This window comes from Thalia democratica, chromosome 4 (genome assembly GCF_965202585.1).
Source record: "Thalia democratica chromosome 4, ktThaDemo2.hap1.1, whole genome shotgun sequence".
Lineage (NCBI taxonomy): Eukaryota > Metazoa > Chordata > Thaliacea > Salpida > Salpidae > Thalia > Thalia democratica.
The window spans coordinates 34,349,441-34,363,723 of record NC_139168.1 but is presented as its reverse complement, the minus strand read 5'-3'; the positions used below and the strand labels follow the sequence as shown (position 1 = coordinate 34,363,723).

The following is a 14,283-nucleotide window of genomic DNA, read 5'->3' as shown; positions in this document are numbered from 1 at the left end:
AAAAAAATTGCTATGTTCTTAAGAAAACTAAAGGTAAAAAAAAAGCTGACAAGTTCTTTATAAGTATTTTTATGTAAAAAATTGTAAGGTTCATAATAAAGTTCAAAAATTTATTTTTTATACATCTAGGTACTTTATTACTTGAAATGTTCTTTTCATATAATATAACTTAGATTTTTTCGACAAAACTAGATGTAAAAATTTATTAAAATATTTTAAAGTAAAACTGCTATTCCATAGGCAGTGTCAAAAATAGGTATGTAGTTATTTTGATTTACGTTAAAATTCAATTTCGCTTATAACCAGGCTAATCTTATAACCATATTTAATAAAATAACGTTATTAATTTTACTAGTATAAGGAAATTTTGTTTATTACGTGTTAGAAAAGCCATAACAAATAGGAAATGAGTAGGCGATGTATACATTTAATTCAAACTGCTTTAATCGAACCCATTTAAACTTATGTGAGTAACATAAAAGTCTAAGTTTTATTTTACATTGCTAATACCGGTTTATTTTATGAAAAACAGCTGTATAAATTTACTTGTAAAGTGTTCTAATTTGTTTTCTTTATTTTTAGTTTCATTTTAATTAAAGTAAATACCGAGGCAGGCTTGTTATTTGCTCGTAACTTTGAATGCCTTTATGGTTTCACTTTTTTATCCTTTGTAGGCTAAGACATTCCTTCCTTTTGTTAAAAACATAGCTCAAAATATTGAGCCTTAGGCAGCTTATGATTAATTAACTTTCAATTGAAACTTAATACTTTAGTAACTTTTTGTTTAATAAATGTCTGTTTTCAAGTAAAATTACTGTTTTATATAATTTGAAAAGGTCAGCTAGTCTCACTGAAACCGGTTATTTTGAATTAATAAAAACTGCATACATGAAAATATAAAGAGAAATTACAGACAGATTTAAAAGCTATACGAAATTGAATACGTTGTTTTTTATTTATTCAAAAACTTACAAAGATCAGTTTCAAAAAATTGGAAAAGTACACAAAAATATACTTTTTTTTAAATTTAAGATAGTTTAAAAACTTATTATGTAAAGTTATTAATTAAAGTTTTCAGTTTTACAGGTTGGTCGGACATTTAGGGTGGCACATATAAAGGAGACCAGAATAAATTTTCTAAACTTTTATATCCTTGGGATATTAAAATTCAGAACGTTTTTATGACATATTACGCCACTTACAGTTAATTAAAACTTTTTTATAAACATAAATTAAGGACTGATAAGCGCTTTAAAGTTTGTATATTCAAATTTTGGACAAAAACTAAGAAATCATAAAATGTATTAACCTAATAGAAATCTATTAATCTAATAGTCTAATAAATAATCCAAAAACTGACTTATGAAAACGACGCACATTAATTTATCCATTGAGTAAAAAGACAATTAGTATAACTGTATTCTAACAACTGTAACTTCTACTAAATTGATTTAATATATTTTCTTAATTTAACTAGAAAATACACTAAGTTATTTGTAAATTTTTGATTTTTTGATAATATTTAAACATAAAAGTGTTAAAGCAATTAAAAAGAGTATTTTATTTAAATCAATAAACAAAGTTATGTGTTTAGTTTAACAATTAATTTATAGTTTACATTTTAATTAAAAAACTAATCAAATGATTTGCTGTAGTAATTGAAAAATATTAAAAACAAAAAAGTAATTAATTCAAATTTAATTTTAGATAGAATACAGCTTTTATAAAAACATGTCTTGAATGAGAAGTTAGCCGAAAAATATACCTTTATCTTGAAACAGCTTTAAATATAAGAAACCGTTATTTACTTGTACAGTAGTTTTTACAAAATTTTAACTTGAAAAATATTGAAAATAAAGCTAAAGTAGGCTTAAATTTTTTTTTCTGTTTATAAAGATTTCGGTCGTCTATTTAACTTCAAAATAATATTTCAAAAATTTTAAACATCTTTTTATATTGTTTATTAAACGATAAAAAAAGAGCTGGTCTAAGGATCTGGTGTTCAAAGGAACCTTTCGGTTATCGAGTCGTACTCCACGTGTATGAACAACTTCTTACTAGATTAAGAAAAAAATGTTAGTGCAAGATGACCATTAGTTTTCTAAAACTTGGTTACAAAAAAAGAAGTTTGATTGAACATACTTTGCTAGTATTTGTCCTGGGTATGACGTTAAACTGTTCTGGCGTATGACTCGATAACCTAAAGGTTTTTTGTACACCAAGTCCTTTGACCAAACCTTTTGAGCGTATTTTTTGTCGTTCAATAAACAGTATTAGTACACTTCTTGAAAAAAACTGCGCTAACTTAAAGAGGTTCTGCTTTTAAGACTTTAAAAACAAAGTACAAAATGTGAACATGCATTGCAAGCAACCATTGCTATAAGTAGAATGCTAAAGTTTGAAATATTTCACTATTACTAACATTTAAAGTTCTACTTAAATGTAGTTTTATAAATATGAATACAAGGTTAACACTTCAACTCAAACGCCAAGCTAACTCATTGGTTAAAAGATTTTATGCTGCTGTTAGTTTAGCTTTCTATATATAACATTGAAATAACTAAAGTTTCATGACAATTCTGATATTTGTTCACTATAATTTAAGTGATGTAACATTACATTAGTATGTTGCAAACATTAAAAAGAGTAACCATTATGTTTCCTTCTAATGATGGATGGTATGAAGGTGGGACCACTGCTGCTTGTTGTGCTTGTCAATTAGGTGGCCACATCTAGGACAGCATCTGCTGTACAAATTAATCTAGGTAATTCCGAGCACTAAGATACATGTAGCAACATTAATTCTACAATCATTATCCTAAATGATCAGATTAAGTTCTATTGATTGTATGTTTATCAACTATTGGTATTGATTTTCTGGCTAATTTAAAAAAAATAGTTTTATTTATGTAAGTATGTACCATTAAAAGGAAAATAACATCTTAGGTTTAAGTATGTTCTCAAAAACTTATTTCAAATATATTAAAAGTATAGAAAAAGTTATTAAAGTTTTAAAGTGTGTTATTATTAATTAAGTATTAATAGATTAACACTTTTAAAAATCATTCAAAAATTTAGGATTTTTCCAAAGCAATAATGTAATTCTTGAGGTAATGTATAAAGTTTTTTATAATGAAAACTTAATATGAGTTTAAACTTTTATAGGCTTATGTAATAAAATACTTCCTATGTTTATTTGTTTGGCATTCAATTGGAGATACTAGGTTAATATTTACATAAACATAAAACACTGAAACTTTGTTTTTAAATTTATTGAATTAAAACGTTGCATTCGTATGTTTTTTTTTTGTAGAACATTTAAAGTTCTGAACAAAAAATAATTTTGTCAAAACAATCAAGTGACTAAACCTATTACTTAAAATAGCCTAATAAACTTGTTAGTTTTTTTTTGTAGTATACTACAATAACATTTTATGATTATGGCTTTATGATTTTTTTTGTTTTGGATTTATTTCTTTTAAAGACTATTTAAAAACTGTTTAATATAGAGGTATTATTGTAATTTTCTTTTCTAGTTGTTTTTTATACTTATAGAAAGGGGCAACTTGTGATGAGTGTAATAGGAAGTGCTAATAAAATTAAACTACCTCAAATTTTACTTCTTTTATTATTAAAAAAATTAAAAAGCGCTGTTACAGTAAAACTAAAAATAGTTGAAGAAGCAAATGTATTTAAGGTAGTATATATTACTTTGTACCCCCTTGACACCACAAAGCTACTGAAAACTACTCCAAAAATTTAATTAATTTCTAAATGTTTTATGTTAACTAAGTAGCTTAATTTTTTCAATATGATTTATGTATTTAATTAGAGATTAATACTTTGAAAAAGTTACAAGTAGGTATAAAGGTTTTTAACATTTTAATGTATATTTTATATCTTAAAATATTTTTTTAAAATTATTTGTAAATTTTTTTTTGCTATTATGAAAGATAAGTTTTTTAAAAGTTCATTTAGTTTTATCAGATAAAATTTCATTGTTTATCTAAATGTAAAAATACACTTTTTTTTCAGAATGCTTTAGACGGATTTTATGGAAGTGTAGGAAAGTAAGTTTTTCAAACTCTTCTATATAATTTAAGTAGTTAAATTTTTTATGTTTATTAAATACTTTAACTTTTACTTTAGAGTTATGTTTAAAATAACAAAAACTAAATTAAGCTTATTGAATATTTTTAGGGTTGATTTAAACTTTATTCAAGTTGAATTTTACCACAGCACAGTGGACTCACAACTAATCAAATAACAAATTTGAACTTTTTTAAATAATTATCAACCATAAAGCTAAGCTTCAAAATAAAAAACAACTTCCTCCAACTGAAATAATGCCATTTAGCGCAAAGTCTAGTGAAGGGTTTTTGCTAAATCATGTTTGAATATCTTTAAAAATAGAAAATGAACTATGAAAAAAACATTAAAAATTATCTTAAGACAAAATTCTTTTCTACTTTTTCATAGTTATTACTAAATTATTAGTAAGTTTATTTATATATACTTTTTTTTTGTGAAAAAATCAATAACAAAAATAATGTATTGATATATTTTGCACTTATTTTGGCCCTTAAGATGGCAGTTGTGGATCATATTAATGTATATATCGCTAACAACCTCTTATTTTAAAGACTGTAATAATATAAACGGAAAGTAGTTTACATAAGCAATTTTTATTTAATTTATTTAATTTCGAATAAAGTTATTATTAAAAATACAGTATATCTTTTTAGTTTTTAAATTAAATTTTATAAGTTAACTAGAGTATGATTTTTTTTAACATAGATATTTTTTACATATACTAAACATCTCCTACGAGCTCATTATAAAAAAATGTTAAGTTATAAATATAACTTGCAACCTTTTTGTTTAGCAAAAACCTATTTAGTACAAAATCTGACAATTTTTTTTCTAAAAGTATTTAAAAATAAAAATATTAACTAAATAATTGTGAGGTAGATTAAATTTATTTTAAAAGATATTTAAAAGAATAAATTTTATACTAAATTTCTTTCCTTTCCACTTAAAGACGATCTGGATCCACTGTGTGTAATATATTATAAATTTTTCGCAAAGGTTAAAAAAAAATATTAAAATATATTAACATTAAAAATATAATATTATAATTATATATATTAATTAAAAAAAAAAAGTATATAACTGTAAATAAATGTACAAGTTCAACTAAATAAATCAAAAGTTTGAAAAAAAAAAATTAGCAATGTGTTTGATGATGTGTTTATTGATTAGTTATTATATTTGTAAAAGTAGTAATGTTAAATTTTAATTTAGTTATTTTTGTTGAATATGTGAATTTTTCATGTATAAAGCTTGTTTATATTTTAAAATTTTACAGCACTCCTCTAATCAAGTTGAAAGGACTAAGTGAAGAAACTGGTAAGTTAAAAGAATGCATTAGTTTTAAGAGTTGATCAGGTACAAAATAGTGTACTTAAGAAGTAGTTTTTCAAGTTTAATTCAAACTTGCAAGTTAATAATATCTATAGATAGAACCAAGTTTTATCTTTAAAAAATACTTTTGAAATTAAAATATATTAATTGTAAACTAAAAAAAAAATACAATTATAGATTAAATTGCTTATATTTTGTTTTAGGATGCAATATATTGGTGAAAGCTGAGTTTATGAACCCAGGAGGGTCTGTTAAGGATCGTGCAGCTCTGTACCTGATCAATGATGCAAGAGAGAAGGGGCTACTCAAGGAAGGTGGTACCGTTGTTGAAGGTACTGCTGGAAATACTGGCATTGGGTTAGCTCACATATGTAACTCGCTTGGATACAAATGTGTAATCTATATGCCAAACACTCAGTCACAAGTTAGTTTACTCTTTTTTTAGTTTAAAGGTGTTAATACAAAACTACTTAACGTTTTTTAACTTACGTAGTATAATTTCTGATAAGTTTTTTTTTTAAATAATATATATAAAGTTTTCTTTTAAGTAAGTTTTTAATTATAGGAGGACTTTTTTAATCTTAAAATTTCCAAAGCACAAGTTTTTATACTATTTAAGCTGATTATGTTAAAAAGGGTTTTTAACGTGTTGATTTATATCTTTTAAAAAAGTTTTTATTTTAAATGTTAACTAGTTGTTATATTTTGCAAAAAAATAGGGTGAAATGAACAACCTTTTTTAGGAAAAAATAGACGTTTTGAAAGTTTTAGGAGCTGATGTAAGGCCAGTACCCGCTGTACCATTTGATAATCCTGAAAATTATAATCACCAGGTAGTTATCTTTTGTTAGTCTTTAAATTAAAGCTTAATTTAAGTTACTAACTATATATGTAGTGTTCTTTATCTTATAACTAAATTATAATTAAAGTATAAAACTTTGTATGATTATAAGACTATATAGATCTTAAAAATTAAAGCTGAATTTAAAAAAGTTTTTGTTATATAGTTTAACTGTGATCAAATAATAACATGTTATTTAAACCCATTAAAATTATTTCATATCCAAGTGATTACAATTTTTGTTATTTTCTTAACAAGATTAATTTCAATTCAAAAAATTCCTATCTAAGTTTTTTGCCATCAATTCATTTTTAATCCTATCATTTCTAAACCAGGTTTTTCAATCCATACCAATTCCTCTCCGTTAAATTCTCATCTGAGTTTTTTCCCACCTTAGTATTTTCTTTACATTTTTCGTTATCAAACAAATATTTTAGGTTGTAAAATTAAGATTTTATTTAATTCAAGATAATAAGATGAATTTATCAACTTTTTGAATAATTAATTTTTCAGTACTTTTTAAATTCAGGTGTTTAATATTATACTTATTTAAGATAAACTTAAGTTTATTTTTTATGTCTATTAGATTCAAATAGCATAACAATTACTTAACAAGATTAAAAAAAAAGTTATTAGAGAAATAAGTATTTAGTATTTATTTAGTAGTAGTCTTTAGTAATCATAAAATACATCACTTCTTAATCACAACTGCATTTGAAACAAACTAAGAATTGTTGTAAATAAGGGTAACCAAAAGTTAAAGTAGGTATAACCTGAACAGCGTTTGTTAAACTGAAGCACTTGCATAATACTTTTTTTTTATAAGAGTTGTTTTGTTTTTAATTTTCAAATTAAGTTAAATATTTTGATATGTTTGTTATTATTACCTAAAAGTATTTGGATAACAGATAATCTGGTGGAATTTATTTTGATTGGAAATGGTTTAAATGCGAAATAACTTGGTTAATAATAGATCTGAATTGTTTTTTTGGCTAACATAATTAAATTAAGTTAAAATTATCAGTAATTCAAAGTCTTCCTACGATAAGGCAAAAACAGATTTGTATTTTTAAAGTGTCTAAATTTATTGAATAATGTAGTTTTAACCGATTAACAAAATTACTTCATTTGTTGCATTTACAATTTATAATTTGCTTGACCATGTTTGATGTTCAAAGCTTTACATATCAAATTATCTTAAAATTTATGGTGAATTTTCAAGGTTAGATAGAAACTAAAATAAACTAAAGTTGATACTCTAAAGTTTTAAAATGAAATAGTATCTACTTTTTATTTTTAAATAATTTTTAGCACAATTTTATTAACACTTATAGAAAAATAATAACATTTTATATAGTTTGGCTCTTTAGTAGTTTATGCTGTAGAAAGTTCAACATTTTTTGATGTTGAAAATAACGTTGATCCATACTTAGCTTACAATATATACTGTAAAATAATTCATACAAAGTGAAATAAATTAAATTAAACATTATACCTCAAATGTTCCTTGCAATATTAAGAACGGTTTCTCAAAACATAAAAAAGGTAAGATAAATAAAGAAAGTAGTTAATAAACATTATGAAAACAACTGCTGAAAAACTGTAGGAGAATGATAACAATTTTTTTTTGCCCTTTAAAAGGAACCTACTGAACTCTCCAGCTTCGAGTTCCTACATCTTAAAATTTACTAAAAATATTGTTCAAAATCAACTGATAGCTTAGTTATAATTGTGTAATCTAACTAAGACTAACTTTTTAAAAGATTTTTAGGCCTTAATATTTGATTAAAAAGTTTATTACTTTCAATCCTTTTTATGAATTATACTAATCAGTTTTTTTTTGCAGGCAAGAAGGTACGCAGAGTCACTTGACAATGCTGTGTGGACCGATCAGTTCGATAATACGGCCAACCGCAAGGCGCACATTGAGACCACTGGTCCTGAAATCTGGCGACAAACAGACGGAAAAGTTGATGCCGTTACTTTTGGTTCAGGAACCGGTGGCACTATGGCAGGTAATTTAAGGAAAAAATATTTATAACAAACAAAAATTATTTTATACTTTTATCTTAAACGCTTTTTTGTTAACTGTCTTTACAAACAAAGAAGTTTAATCTATTTTTTTCAACAAAATGTTTATTTTCAAATTGGTTTTATTAAAGTAAATTAAATCTACAATTTTTAAAGGAACTTTCAGTATTTTTTAGTGAGTCAGCTTCTTATTAATTAAATAAAATTTAAATTACTTTGTAGCCTTGATTTTTTCACTAGATTAAACTTTTAGTTTTAAATATTTACAATATGAGCTTAAGAAGTACTTATTAACTTTCTTAAAATTTTCTGCTAGTTTAAATGTTTTTCAGGGGTAGCAATCTATATGAAGTCAAAAAATCCAAAAATCAGAACAGTTCTTGCTGACCCACAGGTATAACTTAAATAAGTGTTTGAATAACTTTAAATGTTTTTTTGTAAATGTACTTCAAAAGAGAATACTAAATTTTATCAATTGTTACAACAGGGAAGTGTGTTATATAATTGGTTTACAAATGGAAAATTAGAAAGGTCCGACGGATCTTCAGTGACTGAGGGAATCGGTCAGGGTAGGGTCACTTCAAATATGGACGGGGCTCCCATTGACGAAGCTCTTTGTATAAAAGATTCAGATGCTATTTTTATGGTTTGTTTTAACTTGTAATGATATTTTGTAACAAAGTAAATAAATTTCAATAATTGACTAAATGCTGTTGTCAGTAAAACCAGCAAACTTACTCTTAGTTTAAAATTGAGTTTATTTTATAAAATAATAAGATACTGCATTTTCAGTTTACTTTTTAAGTTTTTAATTTTTAGAATTCATACACGTCATGCTGAAACAGTTTTTACAAAAAAACTTGCAAAATATCATTTTTTGACAGTTCAAATATTTGAAAACTTCTGAATGTCAGTTTTTGTCTGTTCAAATGCTTGAAAATTTGAGAATTTGTTTTTAAAATTTAATTATAAAGCTGTGTTTTTTTTTTTTAAAGTAAGCATTTGGTTTTTGTAGGCAATTTGTCAGTATATGTCATTACGAACGTTTCTGAAGTTCTAAAGCAACTTTTAGTTTTTTTTTGCTTTTGAGTAGATATTATATCTTTCTTACCGGAAATGTACTCTTAATAGACACATTCAAGAATTTTTTGCAAAGAGGTGAGTATAATCCCAGTGAGAGTGCACTATGATGTATTGAGTGTATCAGTGTTGCTGTAATTGAAACTTAAAAAATAGCGTATGATCTAGCACTCTAAAAGAAAAAAAAACATCACTCAAAAACACTCAAAACACTCAAAAAGAAAAAGTAGCATCACAGCAAGCACTTTAGTAACAAACTCAAGTTCCAAAAACAAAAATTCCTGTAATACTTTTCGAGGACCATATCTAATTAAGAACTTATTTTGAATTAAATAAGAAAATATTCCAAAAGGTTGTATAATTTTTAGCCTTTACAGTTAGAAATAACCTAATAGGTTACATAGTTTCAGATGGTTATGAGCCCAAGTGGAAACAAACCAAAAAGTAGGAAAAATTACAGTCTAAATCGGTCTAAATTGTGAGATATATGTCTAAAATTGTAAAATTTTTCGTACGAACCTTTAAAACTGGTTGAAAATGGTAATTTTCGTAAAATATATTTTTTGTTTTTGTTGGATAGTATTTCAATCTTTAAAATATTTCAAATTACTTGTGAAGGTTACTAAATTAAATTTTCATAAAATATTTTTTATGCACGCCTAATTAACTAAAGGTGTCAAAGTTTTTTTCTTTAGAAAATATCTTTGCTTTATTTGAACAACCTTAACCGCCTTGCCCATGAGCAAACATGAGTTTGTTTGCGTTATGTAATTATTAACTAACGGTTTTTACCGCACGTTCGATATGCAATGGTAAAATTTCATAATTTTTTGTGTCAAAGTTTAATTAATAAGTTGTTTATTTTTTTAGTTATGCAGGTGTTTCGAGTATTGAAATTAAATAGAGTTGTGCCAATTGATTATTTTATTTGCCACCAGTTTCCAGGGGGCAAGACTCTTTCTTTCTGCAGTTGCATGATTCATCTTAGTTTACTTTATTGTTGTTTATTACTTTTTTTGTTGTGGTTTTTTATTATTGTTTCAATGTTTGTCATGCAGCTGTAGCTTAATTTTATATTGTTTTGTTTAAATATTTTTTTATTATATTTATTATTTTTAGAAACTTTTTACCTATGTTTGTTTTTACAGATTTGCGAAATGGGGGATTGAACCATATAATTTTCCTTTTTCTCTTTCTTTTTTTATTTTTGCATTCTTCTGTATAATTAATTTCATAATTGTATCCGTTTACATTTAAAGCATCATCATAGTCTTTTTTTTATGTTGTAGAACAGGTTTTTGTTACTTGAATTGTTAGAAAGTCTGGTCTCCACCATTTTTGGGATTTGTTTGAGTATGGTTAGTGGGTGGTTTGATTTTGAATTTATGTAACTTATTTTGTTGTTGTTTTCTATATGGGTAGAATGTATGGTTCAGTAGGTTGAAATTTAGATCTAAGTAGTCAATTTTCCAAGAGGGGTTTTCTATAATTATATTTATGCCTATGCTTTTAGTGGTTTACTATCATTTCTAACTCGCTATCATTTCTAACCCGATCATTTCTAACCCGATCACTTCTAACCCAATCATTTCTAACCCGATCATTTCTAACCCGATCACTTCTAGCCCGATCATTTCTAACCCAATCAGTTCTAACCCGATCACTTCTAACCCGATCACTTCTAACCCGATCATTTCTAACCCGATCACTTCTAACCCGATCACTTCTAACCCGATCACTTCTAACCCGATCATTTCTAACCCGATCACTTCTAACCCGATCATTTCTAACCCGATCACTTCTAACCTGATCACTTCTAACCCGATCACTTCTAACCCGATCACTTCTAACCCGATCATTTCTAACAAGATCATTTCTAACCCGATCATTTCTAACCCGATTTAACCCAATCATTTCTAACCCGATCATTTCTAACCCGATCATTTCTAACCCAATCACTTCTAACCCGATCACTTCTAACCCAATCACTTATAACCTGATCATATCTAACCCGATCTTTTCTAACCCGATCTAACCCGACAAATACTAACCCGATCTGTATTAATATATTTGTTTATTATTGTTTTAAAATAACGATTTGTTTTAAAAACAAATTAATATAAACAATTTTTTTTTAATGAAAGATAGCTTTTGTTAAAATTTAGTTTTTGATATTTATTGCTATTGGAAGTTTGTTATCCTACGCTAGACCCAGGCATCAAAGTCTGGGCCACTTAAACTGAATGACACTTAACAAAGAGACGCAAATTTATATACCTTAAAATCATAAACTTAGCAGATAGAATTTTAGCATTAAGCAAATGCATTTAGTAAAAAAGTACTTTAAGACTAGAATTTTTCAATAGAACACTTCTAGTAAATCTATAAACATGAAGCTACCATTACGTGATTCACTGTGATGATACATAAAAATTAAAGTTAAAATTTTACGTTGAAGAAATCTCAAAGTTCATTAAAATGATAAGAACTAGATTCAACATTTTTACTAAAAAAAGTCCTTATGATAAAAAAAAAAATTACAGATAAATGTTGTTTTAAAAATATTTTATGTTCTTTTATGTGTTAATTTTTGTTTGATTTTCATTAAAAGTTCTCTAAAGCAGTTAAGCAAGCTATTTTATATAATAATTTTTTATTATTGTAATAATAATATTAGTTGTTAGTTATTTGACTAAGTTTGTGATCACTTTAACCTGTTTCTTATAAAATAACAAATCTTCTTTTACTTACCTTACGTATGCATTTAGCTATATATTTCAACATTAGTTCTTTGAAGAAAAGTTGAAAGCTCTCCATTTTTAGATGGTTTATTTTTTTTCTAAATGTACACCAAAATATTACAAAATAATTTTACAAATTTAAATAGTTTTTAACAAAAACATACACCTGAAGACATTCATGAGACATGTTAGCATGAACGTTACATATTTTCATCTGAAACTTTTTAGTTGTCTGGTGTTTTTTAACTAAGTTTATATAAAAACTTAAACTGCTTACTTGTTTTTAACGGAATCTTACACTCCCAGACGTTCAGACTTCTGCACGAGTTCGGTTTCTACGTCGGCGCTTCGTCCGGCCTTAACGTGGCGTCCGCGTACCAGATCGCCAAAAACCTGGGCGCCGGCCACACGGTGGTGACCTGCTTGTGCGACACCGGTCAGAGGTACTTCACCAGGCTGTTCAACAGGCGGTGGCTGGACAGCAAGGGGTTGTTGCAGGCCATCCCTCATAAGTACCACAAGTCCCTCATCGATTGAATGTGGAGTGTTTAGTGAGTGTTCTGGTTTGTATGTAATTGTTGTTTTTAAAATTATGTAGGTACTTATTGTTAAAATTGTTTTGTAAAGTTGTTTGTGTTGTGGCTAAAGTATAATTAACTATTTATAAAGTGTTTTTGATATAAGTTGTGTTCCATGAGTTAGTTTCATCTTTGCTATTCTCAAGTTAACTTTTTTTCAATGCTTTTAGTACCCTAAACATAATTTTCATTTATGATCTTGATGTTGTATTGCAGTTAGTAAGAAACTAGTAGTAAGAAATTAATTTTTATTATTTTCAAGAGCTTTACCTATTCCAAATAATTTTACTTCAACAAAAAAGTACTGGTATTTTTATAGTTCGTGTTAAATAATTTCGGTCTTTTTAGCATGTATATGCATTATATTTTTTATAATTGTCATTTCCTTATACTTTGTTAAATAATTATGTAATTTTTTTATGAAAATCAAGATAATCATACTACATGCTTTTATAATTGTACTTTTTAGCATTAATTATTTTCTATTTAATCACATTCGATCCATTCTTTTATTTTTATATAAAACATCAAAAAAAAAGTTTTTAGTTGTCAAGTTCATCAGTAACTTTAGTTTTTAAATGTTTAATTCTAAGTGCACAAAGCATCAGTTAAAAATTCTAGTTATTGATTGTTATCTTAAATTAAACTAAAAAGGTTAAAATAATGAAAAACGGTTTAAAAAATTTCTAAAAAGCATAAAAGCTACTTAAATAAATTATGTAGCTCACCATCGAAAATCAAAGCAAACAAAAAGCATTGTTATCAATTTTACAATAAATTTGTCATTACTCAGCGTAAAATTAAAGAAGAAACTAAAGAAGTATTTTGCAATGGCATATGAATGTCTTGTTTTTAATTTATTTACCTTCTATATATTTTACTGTAATTCTAAATTATTGTTTTATGATTCACTGAAAATTGTAAAAAAAATTATAGTTTGTCACTAACAACCTTTCGTTGAAGTTTAAAATTATATTATTGGATTTTTTAGACTGACCTGTAGTTTACAAAATACTACCTAAATTTTTAAGTAAAATCAGTTTTAAAATATTATTTAATTTAAGAAAATATATTCATTAGTATATTTTTACAGCAGTTTGAATTCTAAACCTTATCACATACGTTTATGAAAATAAAACACGAATAAGCACGAAAAACTGATTGAGTAACTATTTTATCAATTTTAAATAATAACAGTTCAAAAATTAAGGTCAGTGCTTCCAAAAATCTTTTATATTGTCAATTGATTTATTTTAGATTAAACACCAGCAACAAACTTAATTTAAACTCTGATTTAATTAGTATGAAGTTTGAAACTGAATTTACTAGTTATTAAAAACGAATTTGCTTATTTAAACCCTCTTTAGTTACAAGATTGTTTGTTTAAACAGTTGCATACTAAATTTACGGAAAAATAATTTTTTTGGATATATTTAACTAACAAATGGTAGTTGTTATTTTAGGTACCTTAAGTTAAATCATTTACTTAATTAATTTTTGTTAAAGCTACAAAAAATATTTAAAGTACCGACATATGTTTCTGTGTGTTAACGGATCAACACACTTCAACTGGGTTCTGTAAAAAAAT

At 25.7% G+C, this 14,283-nt stretch overlaps 1 protein-coding gene across 1 annotated transcript; it reads left to right on the top strand.

Annotated features, from left to right (window-relative positions):
* The first annotated feature begins 2,412 nt into the window (after positions 1 to 2,412).
* LOC145834354 (uncharacterized) lies at positions 2,413 to 12,805 on the top strand. Its single transcript, XM_082941767.1, has 9 exons — positions 2,413 to 2,525; positions 4,036 to 4,070; positions 5,369 to 5,409; positions 5,628 to 5,848; positions 6,168 to 6,257; positions 8,112 to 8,280; positions 8,629 to 8,690; positions 8,784 to 8,942; positions 12,424 to 12,805. Exons 1-9 carry the CDS (start codon positions 2,457 to 2,459, stop codon positions 12,652 to 12,654), a joined length of 1,077 nt encoding a protein of 358 aa, XP_082797893.1. The 5' UTR covers positions 2,413 to 2,456; the 3' UTR covers positions 12,655 to 12,805.
* The last annotated feature ends 1,478 nt before the right edge of the window (positions 12,806 to 14,283 follow it).